General features: G+C 43.5%; 1 protein-coding gene across 1 annotated transcript; it reads left to right on the top strand.

The window, feature by feature from the left end:
- Positions 1–1,993: 1,993 nt before the first annotated feature.
- SKA1 (spindle and kinetochore associated complex subunit 1) lies at positions 1,994–17,730 on the top strand. The gene is made up of 7 exons (XM_070736412.1): positions 1,994–2,183; positions 2,800–2,901; positions 4,102–4,226; positions 6,561–6,652; positions 9,462–9,599; positions 14,733–14,902; positions 17,416–17,730. Exons 1-7 carry the CDS (start codon positions 2,009–2,011, stop codon positions 17,562–17,564), a joined length of 951 nt encoding a protein of 316 aa, XP_070592513.1. The 5' UTR covers positions 1,994–2,008; the 3' UTR covers positions 17,565–17,730.
- The last annotated feature ends 6,143 nt before the right edge of the window (positions 17,731–23,873 follow it).

The following is a 23,873-nucleotide window of genomic DNA, read 5'->3' as shown; positions in this document are numbered from 1 at the left end:
GAATTGAGACATCTCCCCCAGGCGTATATAGTTTATGCATGGTGTGTTTGTGTGTATGTCTTGCTTTTTAAATAAGGATTTTTTAGATATTTTAAATATTAGATTTGTTATACATTGTTATTATTGCTGTAAGCCGCCCCAAGTCTATGGAGAGTGGCGGCATATAAATCAAATAAATAAAAAAATATTACAGCAAATTCCTGGATCTTCTCACTTGTTTGCTAAGCTTGCATTCATACAACCTGTGACTGAACCAGCCCTTATGGGTTATGCATAAAACATCAAACCACAAGATATCCAGTGAGTTGCAAAGGCACAAACAACACAAAAGACCTGGTTAAAATGAACTATTGTTTGAACGCAAGACTAAATTTTGTTTTTTACACTAAGTGTGTTCAGTTTACACCTAAGAACTACTGAATGGTTTTGCTAAGCTTTCCAAATATTTTATTTTACTTTTTATTTATTTACTTGTTTTGTCACGTACATATTTGTGATATACAAAGATATAATATTTATTTCCATGATACTAGTAAAAGAGAAATGTTAGGACGGGACAGAAGGCACTGGTGCACTTATGCACTTATGCAGCTGCGAGAGCAATCATGGACTTCCCCATGTATGCCCATGTTACACCAACACTCCGCAGTCTGCATTGGTTGCCGATCAATTTCCGGTCACAATTCAAAGTGTTGGTTATGACCTATAAAGCCCTTCATGGCATCAGACCAGAATATCTCCGGGATCGCCTTCTGCCGCACGAATCCCAGCGACCTATAAGGTCCCACAGAGTTGGCCTTCTCCGGATCCCGTTGACTAAACAATGTCGTCTGGCGAGTCCCAGGGGAAGAGCCTTCTCTGTGGCGGCCCCGACTCTCTGGAACCAGCTCCCCTCCGGTGATTAGAACTGCCCCCACCCTCCTTGCCTTCCGTAAACTCCTTAAAACTCACCTCTGCCCTCAGGCATGGGGGAATTGAGGCATTCCCCCCACCTCTCCCCCGGGCCTATACAATTTATGTATGGTATGTCTGTGTGTATGTCTGGTTTAATGGGGTTTTTAAATGTTTTTTTTTTAAATCTATTAGATTTGTCATGAATTGTTTTATTGTATGCTGTGAGCTGCCCTGAGTCTAAGCAGAAGGGCAGCATACAAATCTAAATAATAATAATAATAATAATAATAATAATAATAATAATAATAATAACAACAACAACAACAACAACAACTTGGAAACTGGTTTCAAGCAAATTATCACTAGACTTCAGCACTCCTTTTGCTTGAATACTGGAACAATTGCATTCCAGGTTTCATCCCTCACTTCAGGCTTTCATTCAGCTACAACCGCATTGTAAGGCTTAAATAGGGACACAGCTTTTACTGTTCAGATTTCAGTTGAGTGTTGCTGCCATTATAAACCACAGTTGCAGGAATTAGGCATCCCACAAATCTTCGCAGCTCAGCGGTCCTACCACTGATTGCCTGAAAGTGCAGGAGGAAAAAACTTCATCCCAGCCAAACTTTTAAAGCCTACCAGAGAGATAGCAAAGATAGCTCTTCTATGACATGTGGACTTCAACTCCCAGAATTCCTCAGTTAGCGTGATTGGCTCAGGAATTCTGGGAGTTGAAGTCCACAAGTCATAGAACAGCCAATTTTGCCTACCCTATTGATAAAGTTTCCCCTACACCTGTCAATTCAGATGCAATCCCCTTTATTTCAAACTAAGTTCTTCGTCCTTTGCTTTCTAACGGTAGATCCCCCCGCCCCCCCCAAAAGAATGAAGATGCCGGGCGACTCTACAATTTCTATCTCCCCAACAGCGCCACTCTATATTTCTCGTCTATGGCTAAACTCACTACTGTATTCGTAAATGGATGGCTGAACTGTGCGCCGCTCTATATTTCTCGTCTATGGCTAAACTCACTTCGTAAATAGATGGCTGAACAGTGCGCCGTTCTATATTTCTCGTCTTTGGCTAAAACTCGTCACTCCTTCCGAGATTGGGAATGAGCCAGGCAGGTCTCCGCGGTGAGATGGCGGAGTTCTCGCGCGATTTGGAGATAACCAACCGCTTGGGCGCGTCGTTTAAATGTGAGCAGCTGGAAGGAAAGTTTTTGCTTTTGTGTAACGTGGAGATGGAAGAAGACAAGGAGGCATTTGGTTCTCCCGGTGATGCTGACGGTGAGATCACGATGCCCCTTTATGTCTTTTCTTTCGAATACAGCTTAAAATAATATTAATATTTATTTGTATATTTTTTCTATCACTCTAGCCGCCGATTTCAAATTACAGTAGTGACATTGGGAGAATTCCAAAATTATAATAAAGTTTAATATTACATTAACTGAAATAAATAAATATTTTATATTTTATATGTTGTGAGCCGCTCCGAATCCTCGGAGAAGGGCGGCATAAAAGTCCAATTAATAACAACAACAACAACAACAATAATAATAATAATAATAATAAACTATTGTTTGAATGCAAGACTAGATTTTGCTATCTCTTTGTAGGCAGATTTGTAAAAATATTTGTATCCTTAGAAAAGTGAAAATGTGTAAAATGCCATTATGATATTTTTATTTTAATTCTAATAATTCTAATATATTATATAATACTTTTTACTATTTCTACCTATCTGTTATCTTTTCCTTTCATATTAAATATTTTATATCTATTGCAGATGGGTAAAAAATACTTGTTTTTGTTAAAAAATGAAAATGTGTAAAAAACATTAGCTAATATTGTAACCTTTAAAAGTAAACATTCATCTGTTTTTATTTCTTTCTCTGTAAAGCTGGAAAATTCGATACAATTTCTTCAAACTTAAATGACTTATGCTTTCATCTCAACTCCAAGATCTCAAATATCAAAAAGTTATTTCTGTTGAGAAAAATAGGTAAGAAATTTCCCTTTTTTTAAAAACTGCACATCTGGTGTTTGCAGTGGTGTTTTGTAATTTGATTGGGAAGTCTGTTGAGAATGTATGCATGGGAAATGCCAGTCTGATAAATATTATACTTGCAGATTATTTCATGCCCTTTGTAAAAGGCATAAACTATGCAATTTACTGCCACCAGAGGTTGTGATGTCTGCCAATTGAGATAGTTTTACAGTCAGACCAGACAATTACATAGAGAATGAATGGTACAATAATTCCTGAATCACAGGCGGAATATCTTAAGCAACCACAACGGTGTTACTGCCTTCCTCAATGCATTTGCTTAGTCAGTATACCATCACTGGTATAAGGTTTCCTGCCTGAGCAGGGGATTGGACTAGAACAGTGTTTTTCAACCAGTGTGCCGTGGCACACTAGTGTGCCGCGAGACATGGTCAGGTGTGCCGCGAAGAAGGAAGCTCAGGTTTTGCTGTGAGAGTGAGAGAGAGAGAAAAAGAGAAAGAAAGAGAGAGAGAAAGAGAGAGTGTGTGTGAGAGAGAAAGCAAGAGAGAAAGAAAAGCAAAAGAGAGAGAAAGCAAGAGTGAGAGAGAAAGAAAGCAAAAGAGAGAGAAAGAGAGAGAGAGAGAAAGAGAGTGTGTGAGAGAGAGAAAGCAAGAGAGAAAGAAAAGCGAAAGAGAGAGAAAGCAAGAGTGAGAGAGAAAGAAAGCAAGAGAGAGAGAGAAAAGGAGAAGGGAGAGAGAGAAAGAGAAATGAACAAAAAGGGGAGGAAAAAAGAGACATGAGAAAATGATTGAGACAGAAAATGAGAAGAAAGAGAGAGAGAGAGAAACAAAAGAGAGAGAGAAGTGACTCTTGATTTAAAGCATATGATAAAAAGCCAAAGAATAAGAGAGAGAGAAAACCCAGCCCTCACCTGTTTTTGGAAATGGTTCAAGAGTGTATACACACACACAAAAGGGTGGGGAGAAGACAGGGATGGAAAAGGAGAGGAGAGTGTCTTAGGGTGTCATTTTGTGTCATTTGGGTTGGTGGTGTGCCCCAGGATTTTGTAAATGTAAAAAATGTGCCGTGGCTCAAAAAAGGTTGGGAAACACTGGACTAGAAGATCTCCAGGGTCCTTTCCAACTCCGTTTCTTCTCTTCTCTGTTCTGTATTCTATTCCAGTTTTTCCCTATTTTGTTTGATCTTCATTTGTAGGCCAGGAGCCATCTTTGAAGACAGTGCTGAGTAAAGTAGTCCAGGAAATGTTTCTCTTAAATAGCCTCCTCAACAAATTGGAAGAGGAATATAATCATCAGAAGAGACTGCAGAAATCACTCAAGGTACTAATGACATTTGTTGCCTCAGAATGTCAATAAAATATATCTTCTGAGGTAAAGATGGCCTCTACAGATCTTAAGCATCTGAAGCAAATGTTGTTTATTTATTTATTTATTTAATTTATTGGATTTGTATGCCGCCCCTCTCCGGAGACTCGGGGCGGCTAACAACAATAATAAAACAGCATATAATAGTAATCCAATACTAAAAACAGTTAAAAACCCATAATTATAAAAACCAAACATACGTACAGACATACCATGCATAAAATTGTAAAGGCCTAGGGGGAAAGAGTATCTCAATTCCCCCGTGCCTGGCGGCAGAGGTGGGTTTTAAGCAGCTTACGAAAGGCAAGGAGGGTGGGGGAAATTCTAATCTCTGGGGGGACTTGGTTCCAGAGGGCTGGGGCCGCCACAGAGAAGGCTCTTCCCCTGGGTCCCACCAAGCGACATTGTTTAGTTGACGGGACACGAAGAAGGCCCACTCTGTGGGACCTAACTGGTCGCTGGGATTCTTGCAGCAGAAGGCGGTCCCTGACATAATCTGGTCCGGTGCCATGAAGGGCTTTATAGGTCATAACCAACATTTTGAATTGTGACCGGAAACTGATCGGCAACCAGTGCAGACTGCGGAGTGTTGGTGTAACATGGGCATATTTGGGAAGCCCATGATTGCTCTTGCAGCTGCATTCTGCACGATCTGAAGTTTCCGAACACTTTTCAAAGGTATTCCTCTTGCCTACATTACATCAATGGTTCTCAACCTTTTCTTCACCACGGACCTCTTTAAATACTTTTTGTGGCCACAGACTCCCAAGACTCACGATTTAAATCATAACATTTCTTCAAGCCTTTGATGGCATCGCAGCCCGCCACATGTTGAGAACCATTGTATTAATATTATTCTGGAAAATTGCTATAGTGTCTTCAGCAGAGGACCAAGAGTTACAAACAGGGTATCCAGCAAATCTGGAAAATAGGGAAATTAGGGAATTATTAGGGAAATAGGCAGTTCAAGAAATACAGTGGTACCTCATCTTTCGAACGCCTCTTCTAACTAACTTTTCGAGATACGAACCCGGTGTTTAAGATTTTTTTGCCTCTTCTTCCGAACTATTTTCACATTACGAACCCGACCAAGCCGCTGCTGCTAGGATGAAGGGGTTTCTTTTTTCCCCCTTTTTTGAAGAAAGAAAGGGGAGGGGCGGCTTGGAAGGGGAAAGACTTTGCAAACAACAGCGTGCTTGCAGAGGCACTGAAAGGGTGTCTTTTGAAGAAAGAAAAGGGAGGGGCGGCTTGGAGGGGGAAAGACTTTGCAAACAACAGCGTGCTTGCAGATGCACTGAAAGGGTGTCTTTTGAAGAAAGAAAAGGGAGGGGCGGCTTAGAGGGGGAAAGACTTTGCAAACAACAGCGTGCTTGCAGAGGCACTGAAAGGGTGTCTTTTGAAGAAAGAAAAGGGAGGGGCAGCTTGGAGGGGGAAAGACTTTGCAAACAACATAGTAGAGGCACTGAAAGGATGTCTTTTGAAGAAAGAAAAGGGAGGGGCGCCCCCCTTGCCTTTCTTCCTTCCCACTCACCCTTTAGCCTAGCCTTGCTTCTACCACCCGCCCCCTTTAGCTGCTCCTCCCTGCCCTCTGTTTGCCTCCCTTCTAAAGTTTGGGATTTTCTTGAAGGATTTGCACACATTATTTGCTTTTATATTGATTCCTATGGGAAACATTGTTTCATCTTATGAACTTTCCACCTTACGAACCTCCTTCTGGAACCAATTAAGTTCATATCATGAGGTACCACTGTATCGGAATTTGTGGGGGGGACATGGAATAAATCAGGGGGGAGAAACAAACTATTAAAATGTTTAAAAGTCAGGGGAAAATGTAAAAAAAACTTAGATGACGCTGCCTGGTAGAGTCAAGGAAAAATGAGCATAACTGTGGCAACAACTTGCTTCCTCAGCTACCGATATTTCTCCACGGCTTAACCGTTTGGTATGATATCATCTACGACCGCGGCTTAACTAGATCGCAAGTTATAGCAAAATGTCAGGGAAATATCAGAGCATTTCAAAATGCTTTCCCTCTGGACACCCTGTACAAAGCAATCCTAACTACAGGTAGTCCTAGATTTACAACAGTTCATTTAGTGACCTTTCGAAGTTACAACGCCACAGAAAATTGTGACTTATGACCATTTTTCATACGGCTGTTGCAGCCATCACAGGCTCAGATGCTTGGCAACTGACTGGTACTTCTGACGGTTGCAGAGTTCCGTTCCTTTGCGACTGATGCTGCCACGACGTCATTTCTGGTCTCTGCATTGATATTTCAAATTATAGGATCTGCAAGAGTTGATGGAGAGGGACTACCTCGAAACCCAGCATCTTGAAGAAAATATGCCGATCTACCTTCCCAAAGCTGCACAAGCCAGGTCTGTTTCCTGTCAATCACTTTGGTTACTGTTCTGTTCCCGGGCTTTCAGATTGAAGCAAACGGCTAAAACCCACTATTTTCAGCTTTAAACCACACTCTTTATTTGGAAACACAGCATTACAAGCAGTGTTTAAAAAATGTTCAGTGAGTATTTTTTCTCTGCAGCGAAATGATGACAATATTCTTTATTGACAATGACAATAAAGAATTTATTTATTATTATTATTTATTTATGACCAGATTAGGTTCCAGGAAAGGTTCCAACTTCGGGCCTAATGGCATTTATTTATTTATTATTTGGATTTGTATGCCGCCCCTCTTCGAGGACTCGGGGCGGCTCACAACACGTGGAACAAATCATAAATAATCTGACAAATTTAAAATATTTAAATTTTTTTTTAAAAAAACCCATATGCTAACAGACACACACACAAGCATACCATATATAAATTAAACATGCCCAGGGGGAGATGTTTCAGTTCTCCCATGCCTGACGGCAAAGGTGGGTTTTAAGGAGTTTACGGAAGGCAGGAAAAGTAGGGGCAGTTCTGATCTCCGGGGGGAGTTGGTTCCAGAGGGCCGGTGCCACCACAGAGAAGGCTATTCCCCTGGGGCCCGCCAACCGACATTGTTTAGTTGACGGGACCCGGAGAAGGCCCACTCTGTGGGACCTAATCGGTCGCTGGGATTCGTGCAGCAGGAGGCGGTCTCGGAGGTATTCTGGTCCAATGCCATGAAGGGCTTTAAAGGTCATAACCAACACTTTGAATTGTGACCGGAAACTGATCGGCAGCCAATGCAGACTGCGGAGTGATGGTGAAACATGGGCATACCTAGGTAAGCCCATGACTGCTCTCGCAGCTGCATTCTGCACGATCTGGAGTTTCCGAACACTTTTCAAAGGTAGCCCCATGTAGAGAGCATTACAGTAGTCGAACCTCGAGGTGATGAGGGCATGAGTGACTGTGAGCAATGAGTCCTGGTCCAGATAGGGCCGCAACTGGTGCACCAGGCGAACCTGGGCAAACGCCCCCCTCGCCATAGCTGAGAGATGGTTTTCTAATGTGAGCTGTGGATCGAGGAGGACGCCCAAGTTGCGGACCCTCTCTGAGGGGGTCAATAATTCCCCCCCCCCCCAGGGTAATGGACGGACAGATGGAATTGTCCTTGGGAGGCAAAACCCACAGCCACTCCGTCTTATCCGGGTTGAGCTTGAGTCTGTTGACACCCATCCAGGCCCCAACAGCCTCCAGGCACCGGCACATCACTTCCACCGCTTCGTTGACTGGGCATGGGGTGGAGATGTAAAGCTGGGTATCATCCGCATATTGATGATACCTCACCCCATGTCCTTGGATGATCTAGCTCAGCGGTTTCATGTAGATGTTGAATAGCAGGGGGGAGAGGACCGACCCCTGAGGCACCCCACAAGGGAGAAACCTAGGAGCCGACCTCTGACCCCCCACTAACACCGACTGCGACCGGCCAGAGAGGTAGGAGGAGAACCACTGGAGAACAGTGCCTCCCACCCCCAACTCCTCCAGCCGGTGCAGAAGGATACCATGGTCAATGATATCGAAAGCCGCTGAGAGGTCAAGGAGCACCAGGACAGAGGATAAACCCCTGTCCCGGGCCCGCCAGAGATCATCCATCAACGCGACCAAAGCGGTTTCCGTGCTGTAACCGGGCCTGAAACCTGACTGTTGGGAACCTAGATAATCGGCTTCTTCCAAGGACCGCTGGAGCTGGAGTGCCACCACCTTCTCAACAACCTTCCCCATAAAGGGAAGGTTGGAGACTGGACGATAGTTATTAAGTACGTCTGGGTCCAGGGAGGGCTTCTTGAGGAGGGGGCGCATGAGCGCTTCTTTATAGAGTGATGGAAAAACTCCCCTCCCCAAGGAAGCGTTGGTAATCTCCTGGGCCCAGCTCCGTGTCCCTCCCATTCCAGAGATAAGACAAGGAATGAAGCATAGATGATAAAAGACAGCTCACCAATTTTCAGTTATGCAGTATCTGGCGAAGAGTTTTTAGCAAGGCAGAAATCAGGTTTTCAGGGGGACATTTTCGAGCACTCCAACTCTAATACAGAGTTCATGAAATAATGTTGAAATCTCACCCAGAATTTCCCAAGATCCTTTGCTTTTTATACTTGCTGGGAGTGGCCTCAAACCCCCCAGAAGACTTGGCACGTCTTACAATACATAAAAACAGTAAATTACAATAGCATTAATCCAGTTAAATTAAAATTAAGTAGCTATCTAAAATCCCAAATATTAAAATCAATCACACTTCGTACAACGATCATACAAATATTCATTGGCCAGGGGCCAAGATCTAATCGTCCCTAGCCTGACGACATAAATGAGTCTTAAGACTCTTACGAAAGGTGAGGAGGGTGGGGACAGGCCGAATCTCCAGGGGGAGTTGATTCCAGAGGGCCGGGGCCCCCACAGAGAAGGCTCTTCCCCTAGGCTCCACCAAACGACATTGTCTTGTTGACGGGACCAGATTTTCCTCAGAGATAAGGCTTTGCTTTCAAAACTAAGCTTTTATATCATTTGCGAACTTATCAAATAAATATATTCCTTTGTCGATTAATATTTCTTGGCCAATTGGCACCTGAACATATTCTTTTTCTTGGCCTTTTGCAAAAATTCCTGTCTCTGCCATGAAAATGCGGCAAAATTTTTTAAAAATTGTATTGTCTTCTTTGCAGCTAGTACCAAACTTGATGGAATTAAAAGTGTATTTATTTTTACTGGCACGGTCAGCTTTTGATGGACTGTCTTTGTTATGTGTTGCAGTTCAGTTGGTGCAACTCTAAAGGAGAAGGAACCGTGCAAAGCTGAGGAGAAGAAAGCTACAAAGAAGTCAGCCAAAATCTCCAAGAGCATCAGAGAAGCACCCTTCATAACGTCTGAGGAGTTTGAGAGCATTCCCGCGTGAGTAAATTGCAAACAGGAAAGCTAATCTGGTGCTTGTTATTCCCCACCCCACCCCATTTAGCGGTGGAAGTGATGTGCCGGTGCCTGGAGGCTGTTGGGGCCTGGATGGGTGTCAACAGACTCAAACTCAACCCAGATAAGACGGAGTGGTTGTGGGTTTTGCCTCCCAAGGACAATCCCATCTGTCCGTCCATAACCCTGGGGGGGAATCATTGACCCCCTCAGAGAGGGTCCGCAACTTGGGCGTCCTCCTCGATTCACAGCTCACATTAGAAAACCATCTCTCAGCTGTGGCGAGGGGGGCATTTGCCCAGGTTCGCCTGGTGCACCAGTTGCGGCCCTATCTGGACCGGGACTCATTGCTCACAGTCACTCATGCCCTCATCACCTCGAGGTTCGACTACTGTAATGCTCTCTACATGGGGCTACCTTTGAAAAGTGTTCGGAAACTCCAGATCGTGCAGAATGCAGCTGCGAGAGCAGTCATGGGCTTACCTAGGTATGCCCATGTTTCACCATCACTCCGCAGTCTGCATTGGCTGCCGATCAATTTCCAGTCACAATTCAAAGTGTTGGTTATGACCTTTAAAGCCCTTCATGGCATTGGACCAGAATACCTCCGAGACCGCCTCCTGCCGCACGAATCCCAGCGACCGATTAGGTCCCACAGAGTGGGCCTTCTCCGGGTCCCGTCAACTAAACAATGTCGGTTGGCGGGCCCCAGGGGAAGAGCCTTCTCTGTGGCAGCACCGGCTCTCTGGAACCAACTCCCCCCCGGAGATTAGAACAGCCCCTACTCTTCCTGCCTTCCGTAAACTCCTTAAAACCCACCTTTGCCGTCAGGCATGGGGGAATTGAAACATCTCCCCCTGGGCATGTTTAATTTATACATGGTATGCTTGTGTGTGTGTCTGTTAGTATAAGGGGTTTTTAAATCTTTAAATATTTTAAATTTACTCGGATTATTTATGATTTGTTTTACTCTGTTGTGAGCCGCCCCGAGTCTTCGGAGAGGGGCGGCATACAAATCTAAATAATAAAATAAATAAATAAAATAAGTAAAATTTATTTTATTTGTTTTTGGTCTTTCAGCATCTCATGTCATGAGAATTTGCTTTGTGAGTTTCATACATCCATACAATATTCTTAACAATACAGTGATACCTTGTCTTACAAACTTAATTGGTTCCTGGACAAGGTTCTTAAGGTGAAAAGTTTGTAAGACGAAACAATGTTTCCCATAGGGATCAATGGAAAAGCGATTAATGCGTGCAAGCCCCAAACTCACCCCTTTTGCCAGCCGAAGCGCTCGATTTTGCACTGCTGGGATTTCCCTGAGGCTCCCCTCCATGGGAAACCCCACCTCTGGACTTCTGTGTTTTTGCGATGCTGCAGGGGAATCCCAGCAGCACAAAAACGAGCACTTTGCTGGCAACAGAAGTTCGGAGGTGGGGTTTCCCAGCGAAGGGAGCATCAGCGAAATCACAGCATTGCAAAAACACCAAAGTCCTCGAAACCCCACCTCCGGACCTCTGTGTTTTTGCGATGCTGCAATTTCACTGAGGCTCCCCTTGCTGGAAAACCCCACCTCCGGACTTCCGTTGCCAGCGAAGTGCCCGTTTTTGCAGTGCTTGGATTCCCCTGTTGGGATTCCCCTGCAGCATCACAAAAACACAGAAGTCCGGATGTGGGGTTTCCCATGGAGGGGAGCCTCAGGAGAATCCCAGCAGTGCAAAAATGGGTGCTTCGCTGGCAACGGAGGTCTGGAGGCGGGGCATCCCAGCGGCGGCGGTGGGTTTGTAAGGTGAAAATAGTTTGTAAGAAGAGGCAAAAATAATTTTAAACCCCGGAGTTGTATCTCGAAAAGTTTGTATGACGAAGCGTTTGTAAGATGAGGTATCACTGTATTTATTAATCGATTATCATTTCATTTTTTAATACATCTCTCGCATTTCTTTTCCTCTTAATATCTTTTTAAATATCCCCCTTCCCATTTTAATTCCAACAAACAAAGATGTGGTCATTTCCCAACTTATATATTTCTAATATTAATGTCTTTTACTTCACTTATTTCTTAAACTCTAAGATCAACTTATAATGTTTTAATCCTCTTTTCCACGTTATAATTTTCCCCTTACAAAATATATTTCAAAATTACGTATCTCAATCTTTATATGTTCTTCTATTTTTCAGTCTTCTTCTTTTCTATTTTATAACTTCATTTCATGTTATTCATACATGTATTTTATCGTTATTACAATGAACTATTTATTCATCGTTGTATAATACAGTAATACCTCGTCTTACGAACTTAATTGGTTCCCGGAGGAGGTTCATAAGGTGAAAAGTTCGTAAGACGAAACATTGTTTCCCATAGGAAACAATGTAAAATGAATTAATGCATGCAAGAAGTTCAGTTCGGGTTCGGGTGGCCGCCGAGAAACCCTGCCGCCCGGCTGTCGCCTTTTGAAACAGCCGGGGGGGTTCTTGGCGTCCTCCTGAACCCAAATGCCAAACCCGAACTTTTGCCAAACTTCCAGGTTCGGAGTTCGGGAGGCCGCCGAAAAGCCCTGCCGCCCGGCTGTCACCTTTTGAAACAGCCAGGGGGCTTCTCGGTGTTCTCCCGAACGCCGAACCTGGAAGTTCGGGTTCGGCGTTCGGGTTCAGGAGGCCGCTGAGAAGCACCGCCGCCCAGCTGTCAGCTTTTCAAAAGAGCCGTGGAGCTGTCAGGCCTGTCGGGAGGCTCAAACGGAGGTGGGGAATCCCAATAGGGAATTCCATGGGCGGAGCTTTGACGTCACGAAGACATCCTTCCTGGAGTCCATGTTTCGGCCGGCCAGTTGTTACACAATGAAAACAAAGGTGCCATTCTTATATCCTTTTCCTAGTGCCATGATGGCGAGACTTTGGCATGTGTGCCAGACGTGGCACAAAGAGGCCTCTCGGTCAGCACACTGTCCCCAAATGTTCTTCTGATTTCTGGCACGCACATGTGCTGGAGCACCAAAAAGTGAGCTGTTTTGCAGGTCATTTGGGGAGCTTTTTTGGGCCTGAACACAGATGTGCAAACATCAACCAGCTGGTCCTCAGGTTTCTGGCATGTGCGTACATATTCTGGTTTGGGCACTCATCGCCGAAAAGGTTCACCATCACTGTCCTGGTCCAACTGATGATTTTGAGCCCAAGTAATATTTTTATTGCTTCTTTAAAATATAAATACCTACAGAGTAGCTGATATATTTAGCCACACGTGATAGAAACATAGAAGCATAGAAGACTGACGGCAGAAAAAGACCTCATGTTCCATCTAGTCTGCCTTTATACTATTTCCTGTATTTTATCTTACAATGGATATATGTTTATCCCAGGCATGTTTAAATTCAGTTACTGTGGATTTACCAACCACGTCTGCTGGAAGTTTGTTCCAAGGATCTACTACTCTTTCAGAAAAAGACCTCCTGGTCCATCTAGTCTGCCCTTATACTACAGTATTTCCTGTATTTTATCTTAGGATGGATATATGTTTATCCCAGGCATGTTTAAATTCAGTTACTGTGGATTTACCAACCACGTCTGCTGGAAGTTTGTTCCAAGAATCTACTACTCTTTCAGTAAAATAATATTTTCTCACGTTGCTTTTGATATTTCCCCCAACTAACCTCAGATTGTGTCCCCCCCCTTTTCCTTCTGTCCTCCAGACTATACAGATTGAGTTCATTCAGTCTTTCCTGATACGTTTTATGCTTAAGACCTTCCACCATTCTTGTAGCCCGTCTTTGAACCCGTTCAGTTTTGTCAATATCTTTTTGTAGGTGAGGTGATTAAATTGTGTGTGGTTTCTCAATGATTCCGCCAAGAAATTGGATCCTTGATCAATTTTTTTTTTTTTGGGGGGGGGGGGGATAACAATTATCTCAGAAAGCAGCCAAATCAATAACACTTTTTCTCAAATGTCCCTCAGAATGTCATGTGGGCCAAAAGATAATACAGCGGGTGACTCAGCCAAGACTCAAAAGCCAGATTCGATGAGTGATCCTTAATGGCTTCCTTGGCGTCCCACAAGGTCCTATTCTGGGCTCACTGAGATGTTCAGAGATAACACAAAGCTTGATTGTGAGACCACATTTGGAATACTGTGTTCAGTTCTGGAGATCTTACCCACAAAAAGATATTGATAAAATTGAACGGGTCCAAAGACGGGCTACAAGAATGGTGGAAGGTCTTAAGCATCAAACTTATCAGGAAAGACTTCATGAACTCAATCTGTATAGTCTGGAGGACAGAAGGAAAAGGGGGGACATGATCGAAACATTTAAATAGGTTAAAGGGTTAAATAAGGTTACATAGAAGACTGACGGCAGAAAAAGACCTCATGGTTCATCTAATCTGCCCTTATACTATTTCCTGTGTTTTATCTTAGGGTGGATATATGTTTATCCCAGGCATGTTTAAATTCAGTTACTGTGGATTTACCAACCACGTCTGCTGGAAGTTTGTTCCAAGGATCTACTACTCTTTCAGTGAAATAATATTTTCTCATGTTGCTTTTGATCTTTCCCCCAACTAACTTCAGATTGTGCCCCCTTGTTCCTGTGTTCACTTTCCTATTAAAAACACTTCCCCCCTGAACCTTATTTAACCCTTTAGCATATTTAAATGTTTTGATCATGTCCCCCCCTTTTCCTTCTGTCCTCCAGACTATACAGATTGAGGAGGGAAGTGTTTTTAATACAGGTCCAGGGGGGAAGTGTTTTTAATAGGAAAGTGAACACAAGAACAAGGGGGCACAATCTGAGGTTAGTTGGGGGAAAGATCAAAAGCAATGTGAGAAAATATTATTTTACTGAAAGAGTAGTAGATGCTTAGAACAAACTTCCAGCAGACGCGGTTGGTAAATCCACAGTCTCTGAATTTAAACATGCCTGGGATAAACATATATCCATCCTAAGATAAAATACAGGAAATAGTATAAGGGCAGACTAGATGGACCATGAGGTCTTTTTCTGCCGTCAATCTTCTATGTTTCTATTATTATTATTATTATTATTATTATTATTATTATTATTATTATTATTATTATTATTAATTAGATTTGTATGCCGCCCCTCTCCATATGTTTCTCCCCTGAAGGTACATGAAAGGCCGTCTGACATTCAGCCAAGTGAACGCGGTCGTTGCAGAGATCAACAAAGCTGTTGCTAGCAAATACAGCATCCTGCACCAGCCTATTAAAAGCATGGGGAACGCAACCAGAAACCTCTACTACCGATTCCAGGAAGAAGAAACCAAAGATACAAAAGGTAAGTTTATTTATTTTTATTTATTTGTTTGGACTTATATTTTATTTATTTATTTTGTCACGTGCGTATTCGTGGTATACAAAGATGTAATATTTATATACATGATAAAAAAAAGAGAAATGTTAGGACAGGGGATGGAAGGCACGCTGGTGCACTTATGCATGCCTCTTACTGACCTCTTAGGAATCGGGAGAGGTCAATCGTGGATAGTCTAAGGGTAAAGTTTTGGAGGTTAGGAGATGATACTACAGAGTCTGATAGTTCAGTTCCATGCGTGAACTACTCGGTAACTAAAGTCGTATTTCCTGCAGTCAAGTTTAGAGCGGCTTACTTTTAATTTTGTATCTGTTGAGCGCTTGTGTGTTGTTGTGGTTGAAGCTGAAGTGGTCGTTGACAGGAAGGACGTTGTAGCAGATTATGCCGCCCCTCTCCGAGGCCTTGGGGCAGCTTACAACATTTGTTTGTTTGTTTGTTTGTTTGTTTTATTTATTTATTTATTTTCATTCATTCATTCATTCATTCATTCATTCATTCATTCATTCATTCATTCATTGTAGAGTTGGAAGGGACCAGGCAGGTCATCAAGTCCAACCCCCTGCCTAAGCAGGAACCCTATAGCATCCCAGCCAAATGGCAGTCCAATTTCCTCTTTAAAATGTCCAGAGTATTGGAGTTCACAACGTCCGCTGGTAGATTGTTCCACTGGTTGATCGTTCTGACCATCAGGAAGTTCTTCCTTATTTCCATGTTGAATCTCTCCTTGGTCAGCTTCCAGCCGTTGTTCCTCGTTTGGCCCTCCGGTGCCCTGGAGAATAAAGTGATCCCCTCCTCTCTGTGGCAACCCCTCGTATACCTGTAGACTGCTATCATGTCCGCTCTGGCCCTCCTTTTCTCTAGGCTATCCATGCCCAGTTCCCGCAGTCTCTCTTCGTAAGTCTTGGTTTCTAGCCCCCTGATCATTTTGGTTGCTCTTTTCTGCACCTTCTCCAGAGTTTCAATGTCTCTTTTGAAGTGTGATGACTTCAAAAAAGACATTGAAACTCTGGAGAAGGTGCAGAAAAGAGCAACCAAAATGATCAGGGGGCTAGAAAATACGTATAAAAGTACAAAATGCAAAACAAATTTGAATACAGGTCCAATATTAACAATTTAAAAACTCAATTAATAATCTAAAAACCTATTTAAAACAATACACTCATACTCATTCATACCCCAGTCAACTCCAAATTAACGGTCAGAACAAATGTTAAAGTTCAACGTCCCCAGGCCTGCCGGCACAAGTGAGTTGTTAAGTGAAAGTGCACATCTCTAAATCAGGGGTCTCCAGCCCCTGGTTTGTGGATCAGCCCCAGTCTGTGACATGTCAGAAACCAAGGCATACAAGCAAACGAAGATCCATCTGTCTTTGATAAATGCAGCCTTCCATTGGTTTGATCTTCCATTGTGTTTTTGCTCAATTGGAAATAAGCTGGTGCAAAATGCAGCGGTGTGTGTAATAACAGGTGTACCTAGGTACACCCGTGTTACTCCATCTTTACACGAGCTGCATTGGTTGCCGAACATAAGAACATAAGAGTCATGCTGAATCAGGCCAAAGCCCATCGAGTCGAGCATTCTGTGTCACACAGTGGCCCACCAATTGTCCTTGGGGATCTTGAGCAGAAAGATATTGACAAAATTGAACGGGTCCAAAGACAGGCTACAAGAATGATGGACCATGAGGTTCTTTTCTGCCATCAGTCTTCTATGTTTCTAACATAAGAACCTAAGAAGAGCCATACTGAATCAGGCCAAAGCCCATCGAGTCCAGCATTCTGTGTCACACAGTGGCCCACCAATTGTCCTTGGGGATATTGAGCAGAAAGAGAAGGCAAGACCCTCCCTTTCCCTTGGCCCCCAATAAATGGTACTCAAGGGAATCCTGCCTGCCTCAAGCAACATAGAGGTGGCACATGGACATCTGTTTTAATAACCACCAATACATATTGCATCCATGAATCTGTCTAATCCTGCCTTGAAGCTATCCAGGCTGACAGCTGTCACGACCTCTTCTGGCAGTGAATTCCATAAACCATTAATGTGTGCAAGCCCAAAACTCACCCCTTTTGCCAGCGAAGCACCCGTGTTTGCACTGCTGGGATTCCCCTGAGGCTCCCCTCCATGGGAAACCCCACCTCTGGACTTCCGTGTTTTTGCAACGCTGCAGGGGAGATAGTTGTAGTGAGATACTAGTGTAATGTATGTATATTAAAGGAGAATGCAGTTAGTGTAAATTAGAAGTAAATATATTTTTCCAAGACTTCCTATTGCTGCTGTGTTTCATTGAAGACTTATTGGTCTATTGGTCTGTGGCTGGCTGGTTGGGCTGGCTAGCTTCCGCAAATGCAGCTCTGATAAGAGTTAGTTTGCAATACCGCATTCTAACCACTGCGCCACCACAGCTCCTAATGCAATTATGGTAAATACTTACACTGCGTTTCACACCCCCAAACTGAAATCTTGTGTCTCCCCAGGTGAATATTTCATTGTGGAGGCTGATATTGAAGTGTTCACCCAGCTGAAGGCTGACAAACGTTTTCACAGTATCCTGACAATCTTGCGACATTGCCACCGAGTGAGGGAAATCCGAGGATCCCGAATCGTCCGCTACGCCATCTGTTGAAAATTTACGGGCCACCGTTGTGGATTTTTGGTTCTCCCACCCCTCCTGCCGCTGCTTCGTTTTGCTGCCTTCCTGCCATTCGTGTGCTTTATCTAAGCCGCCCAGAGTCCCCTGGAGAAGGGCGGCCTAAAAATTTGATAAGAATAAATAAATTATTATTAGAAAAGATGTGGTTTTTGTTGGCATTTGTCAGAAATAGGCGATTAATTACAGTCCGTGTGAACCATAATAAATCATTTCTGGAGGTCGATGGATTAAAAGAAAGAATCTGCTTTCAAACTGTTGTGATTCAGCCTGAGGCTCCTCAGGGACCGGCTGGAGCTCTGCCATGCCCAGAAGAGGAGGACAGTGACCAGGAGGGGGAGGACCAGGCAGACGGGGGAGAGGAACGTCAGGAAGAGGAGGAGGGAGAGCAGCCTGAGACCCCCGGGGGGGGCCTCTCCCCAGCTAGTAGCCTGGATTCATTGGATGAAGACACACAGGCTATAATAGACATGAGGCAGAGAGGTGCAGCTCAAAGAAGGGGCCATTTAGAAAGGTATTTCCATCCCTGAATTGGCAACAGCTGGGTTTGGGTGTAGTTCTCCTCAGCAGGGTTGAAAAGGCAGGCCCGCCCTTACAGTCTTGTGGAGAGCTATCAACTGTGAGTCCTGTGACCTTGCTTCGATTCTTGGTGTCTCTGATCTTGGCTTGTGGCCTAGAAGGCTGAAAGACTTGGGGGAGGCGTGGGTTTTATTATCTCCAGTGTTGTTTTTGCCAGCAAGAATCCTGTTTTATTGCCTGGCCTTCGTGAAACCTCTTTGAAGCTTCATCGTGTTCCTGTCTGTAAGAACAGTTTTTGTTACCTGTGTTTGCTTTCCAGTATATAAACTGCCTTTGCTTTTTACCAGTGTGTCTGGATACTCTTTTTGGTTGGTGTTGGCGTCTGGGGGGACCCAGACAGAACACAAACAAGGTTTCTTATTATTATAAAAGTAGAAAAATAAAGTATGCCATAGGAGGCATATAAAAATGCGTCTTTACATCATGGCAGCTAACAAAGGACTAACGATATAAAAATGGAGAATGTGGAGAGGGCGGATATGATGCATTAATGATGTGGCAGGATTTTACATCATAATAGGAGGAGTTAATAAAACACACACTCTGTTAGCTGTTTAATTACTTAATAACTCTGAATGTCTCTGAATGTCTCTGGGGCTGTCAATATTCAGTGTGACACCCCTTCTTTGGCAGTCATCAGGGACATTGGTTCACATAAGGCACATTTTCTTGGATAGGTATTGGTGTTGGTCAGCTGGCAATGGTTTATTCAGCAAGTTGGCAATTTGTTCAGTTGTGGGCACATAGTGTAATTTCACGAATCCTTGTTTTACACAGTATTCCAAATGTGGTCTCACCAGCATTCTATATAGCGGGATCATAATCTCCCTCTTCCTGCTTGTTATACCTCTAGCTATGCAGCCAAGCATCCTACTTGCTTTCCCTACCGCCTGACTGCACTGTTCACCCATTGTGAGACTGTCAGAAATCACTACCCCTAAATCCTTTTCTTTTGAAGTATTTGCTAACACAGAACTGCCAATACAATACTCAGATTGAGAATTCCTTTTCCCCAAGTGCATTATTTTACATTTGGAAACATTAAACTGCAGTTTCCATTGTTTCAACCATTTATCTAGTAAAGCTAAATCATTTACCATATTACAGACGCCTCCAGGAATATCAACCTTATTGCACTTTAGAGTCATCGGCAAATAGGCAAAACTTCCCTACCAAACCTTCCCCTATGTCACTCACAAACATATTAAAAAGAATAGGACCCAGAACAGACCCATTCTTATATCTTATATCGATGTGCCGTGAATGCGATCCAACATATTCAGTTTCAGATATGAACGTGACTGAAACATTATCCTCTATAATAACAATTGGTTTCATGGGATCGCCCCAGATACTATCAACGAGAGCAGAAACACAGGTTAATGCATTGCAACAATCAGAAACACGAGCATATTCAGCTTCAGTGGAAGAACAAGAAATAAAATTCTGCTTTCTAACTTTCCAATCAATTGGACAACCATTCAAAAACATTATATAACCAGAAGTACTTTTTCGTGTTTCTTTATCACCTGCCCAATCAGCATCTGCATAACAAATCAACTCAGGATACTTGTAGTGTTTCGGCTCTAGGAACAACTTAATGTCCTTCGTATGCTTCATGTATCTCTCAGCAGCCTCTTTATGCATGTCCAATGAAATGTAGTTGCTTTGCCAACATACCTTGACAAAAGATTCACACTTTTGTTGTGGGGCAAAGGTTTTTGGCTTTTTGCCGTGCGGAAGGCAGCGGAACCAATATCACAGCTTTTCCTGCCGTCTCCTAATTCTACTTTAATTTTCTACTTGGTGAGTTTAAGACGTTTTAATTTGGCAACGCAAGAAGCGTAATTTGAAATCTGTTTGAAATGTGACTCGCTCAAAGTCTATGGAGCTAGAACTGTGGAAGTTGTGTGTGTTGCCAATAAATGTGAATAATAATAATAATAAAATGGGAAGGAATAAATGCAAAAGAACTGGGCTGCCTCGTATTTTGGTGTGAATGAGAGTTTGTGGAATCACCGTGTCCATCATGGAAAAAACATTGGTTAAGATCGTCACGGTTTGTGAGTGATTAAAGTCCGTTAAAACTTTAACCCCGCAGAGGTGATAGATTGAAGCCTCAGTCATTTGTTCAAACAAGATTTCTTTATTATAAAACAGAAGTAAAACATGTCTCGAGGGACAACATAACAACATAATATCTACATGAAACCGCTGGGTGAGATAATCCAAGGGCATGGGGTGAGGTATCATCAATGTGCCGATGATACCCAGTTATACATCTCCACCCCATGTCCAGTCAACGAAGCAGTGGAAATGATGTGTCGGTGGCTGGAGGCTGTTGGGGCCTGGATGGGTGTCAACAAACTCAAACTCAACCCAGACAAGACGGAGTGGCTGTGGGTCCTGCCTCCCAAGGACAATTCCATCTGTCCGTCCATTACCCTGGGGGGAGAATCATTGACCCCCTCAGAGAGGGTTCGCAACTTGGGCGTCCTCCTCGATCCACAGCTCACATTAGAGAAACACCTTTCAGCTGTGGCGAGGGGGGCGTTCGCCCAGGTTCGCCTGGTGCACCAGTTATTATTATTATTATTATTATTATTATTATTATTATTATTATTATTATTTAGATTTGTATGCCGCCCCTCTCCGCGGACTCGGGGCGGCTCACATCAAAATATAGCAAATCATAACAAATCCTATTTGGACCGGGAGTCACTACTCACAGTCACTCATGCCCTTATCACCTCGAGGCTCGACTACTGGAATGCTCTCTACATGGGGCTAACTTTGAAAAGTGTTCGGAAACTTCAGATCGTGCAGAATGCAGCTGCGAGAGCAATCATGGGCTTTCCCAAATATGCCCATGTTACTTCAACACTCCGCAGTCTGCATTGGTTGCCGATCAGTTTCCGGTCACAATTCAAAGTGTTGGTTATGACCTATAAAGCCCTTCATGGCACCGGACCAGATTACCTCAGGGACCGCCTTCTGCTGCACGAATCCCAGCGACCAGTTAGGTCCCACAGAGTGGGTCTTCTCCGGGTCCCATCAACCAAACAATGTCATCTGGCGGGATCCAGAGGAAGAGCCTTCTCTGTGGTGGCCCCGACCCTCTGGAACCAACTCCCCCCAGAGATTAGAATTGCCCCCACCCTCCTTGCCTTTCGTAAGCTGCTTAAAACCCACCTCTGCCGCCTGGCATGGGGGAACTAAGATACACTTTCCCCCTAGGCCTTTACAATTTTATGCATGGTATGTTTGTATGTATGATTGGTTTTTATATAATGGGTTTTTAACTGTTTTTTAGTATTGGATTTTGTTATACTGTTTTACTGCTGTTGTTAGCCACCCCGAGTGTGCGGAGAGGGGCGGCATACAAATCCAATAAATAAATAAATAAACACATCTTACATGATGGTGGATAGAAAAGAGAAGGGAGAATGATGGGAAGAAGAAGGAAGTGATGTGAGATTTGGCAGGATATTACATCATAATAGGAGGAACTTAGTAAGGCACACATAGTTAACTCTTTAATTACTGAATGTCTCTGGAGCTGGCAATTATTCAGCGTGACAAAGATTTCCTTCCAAAATAGGTTTTCGGTGTAAAGGAGACGATTTTTCAAACCTCTCCAGATACAGCTAAAGGGCATAGGCCAATGATGGCGAACCTATGGCACAGGTGCCACAGGCGGCACGCGGAGTCATATCTGCCAGCACATGAGCCATTGCCCTAGCTCAGCTCCAGCACTCACGTGTGCACTGGCCAATTGATTTTCGGCTCGCGTGGAGGCTCTGGGAGGGCATTTTTGGCTTCCAGAGTGTTGTGTATACTCTCTTGCAGAATGTACAGATTCGGAGGAGGAGGGTGATTTAGAGATAGTAAATTTACCTAATTCAGCGACAGATGGCAATGTTAGTGAGGACCATGGAGCTAATGACATAGACATGAGTTCGGATGAATCAAATGGGGCAGGTGATAGATGGATGGATGCCCATTTTAGACGTTATTGTTCTGGTTTCTGGTAGAAGTTTAGTAATTACAAATAACTCATTAAATGCATCGTTTCATGAATAAAGCAACTCCGTTTATTTCTCTGCTCTCCTGTATTTCAACACCTTCCGGACATCACTTGGTCCGTTATCTCTCTCTCAGTCGCATTCCTCACATTCCTTTTCCTGCTTCACTTAGACAAGGTTTATTTCCTAACTACATAGCTATAAAAAACAGCAGCACTGACTAAATACAATACAAAATACAAAATACAATACAACACCTCCATATTTCTTTTCAGCAACGTTGAAACTCCACCCTTCTTCTCCACTAGTCCCCTGACGTGCCAATTACTTCACTACAATATTTAACCCATTCCTCTCCTTAATATCTTCTTCCAGACCTTTGCTCTCTACGTTTCTGAATCCTTCTGAATTTAGGGTTAACCCAGCGAGCGTCTGATTCTCCCTCACTAGATCCTGAACTCATAGCCCCATCCTGTGGCTGGCCTCCCACCTGTTCTACTACCCGTAACCCCGGGCCCCCCACTACTTCATAAACACTATCTGAATCCGAGTCTTCAATATCTTCATCATCCTCCAACTGATCAGGAGTATGTACAACAGTTATCAGAGATGCTTAGAGGAAAGAGGGAGGAGATATTAGAGAGTGAGGAATTAATTAATCAATTACCTCACATCTAGGTGTAAATGGAAGAAGAAGCTGATTCCGTTCAATCTTGTGAGACCAAAATTGGACGCGTCGAGGACACACTCCGGAGCGTAAGCTAAAACAATGTGTGATTTATTACCTGCTTTTATGACTCCTGGCTAGCACTGATTAGACCATAAATTTTAGAATGACTTGTGGAATGTTTTTATGTTACTACCAAGATAATTTACTTAACTACTAAAGATAGAGATGAGAAAAGAAAGCACTATGTGCAAAGTTGGTGTATGAATGAGAGAACAAGGAGAAATAAAGAAGAGGTTGTGTTTTTACAAAGATGCATTGAGCAATCATTTATTTCCAATTATTACCTGAATTAGCCTGAAACCAGAACACAGAGGGCCTCCAGGGGGATTTGAGAGGGCGTTCTTGCCCTCCCTAGCTCCAGGGAAGCCTCTGGAACCTGGGGAGGGTGAAAAACGGGCTTACCGAACCCACCAGAAGTTGGGAAATGGGCTGTTTTTGGCCTTCGGAGGGCCTCCAGTGGGACAGGGGGGAAAATTTTGCCCTCCCTAGGCATTGAATTATGGGTGTGGGCACTCACGCAGGCACAATTTATTTATTATTTATTTATTTATTGGATTTGTATGCCGCCCCTCTTCGTAGACTTGGGGCGGCTAACAACAATAATAAAAACAGCATGTAAATCCAATACTACAACAACTAAAAAACCCTTATTTTAAAACCAATCATACCTACAAGCAAACATACCATGCATAAATTGTAAAGGCATAGGGGGAAAGAGTATCTCAGTTCCCCCATGCCTGATGGCAGAGGTGGGTTTTAAGGAGCTTACGAAAGGCGAGGAGGGTGGGGGCAATTCTAATCTCCGGGGGGAGTTGGTTCCAGAGGGCTGGGGCCACCACAGAGAAAGCTTTTCCCCTGGGCACCGCCAAACGACATTGTTTAGTTGACGGGACCCGGAGAAGGCCCACTCTGTGGGACCTAACTGGTCGCTGGGATTCGTGCAGCAGAAGG

This window comes from Erythrolamprus reginae, chromosome 2 (assembly GCF_031021105.1).
Source record: "Erythrolamprus reginae isolate rEryReg1 chromosome 2, rEryReg1.hap1, whole genome shotgun sequence".
NCBI classification, from domain to species: Eukaryota; Metazoa; Chordata; class Lepidosauria; order Squamata; family Dipsadidae; genus Erythrolamprus; species Erythrolamprus reginae.
This window is presented reverse-complemented; position numbering and strand designations above follow the sequence as displayed.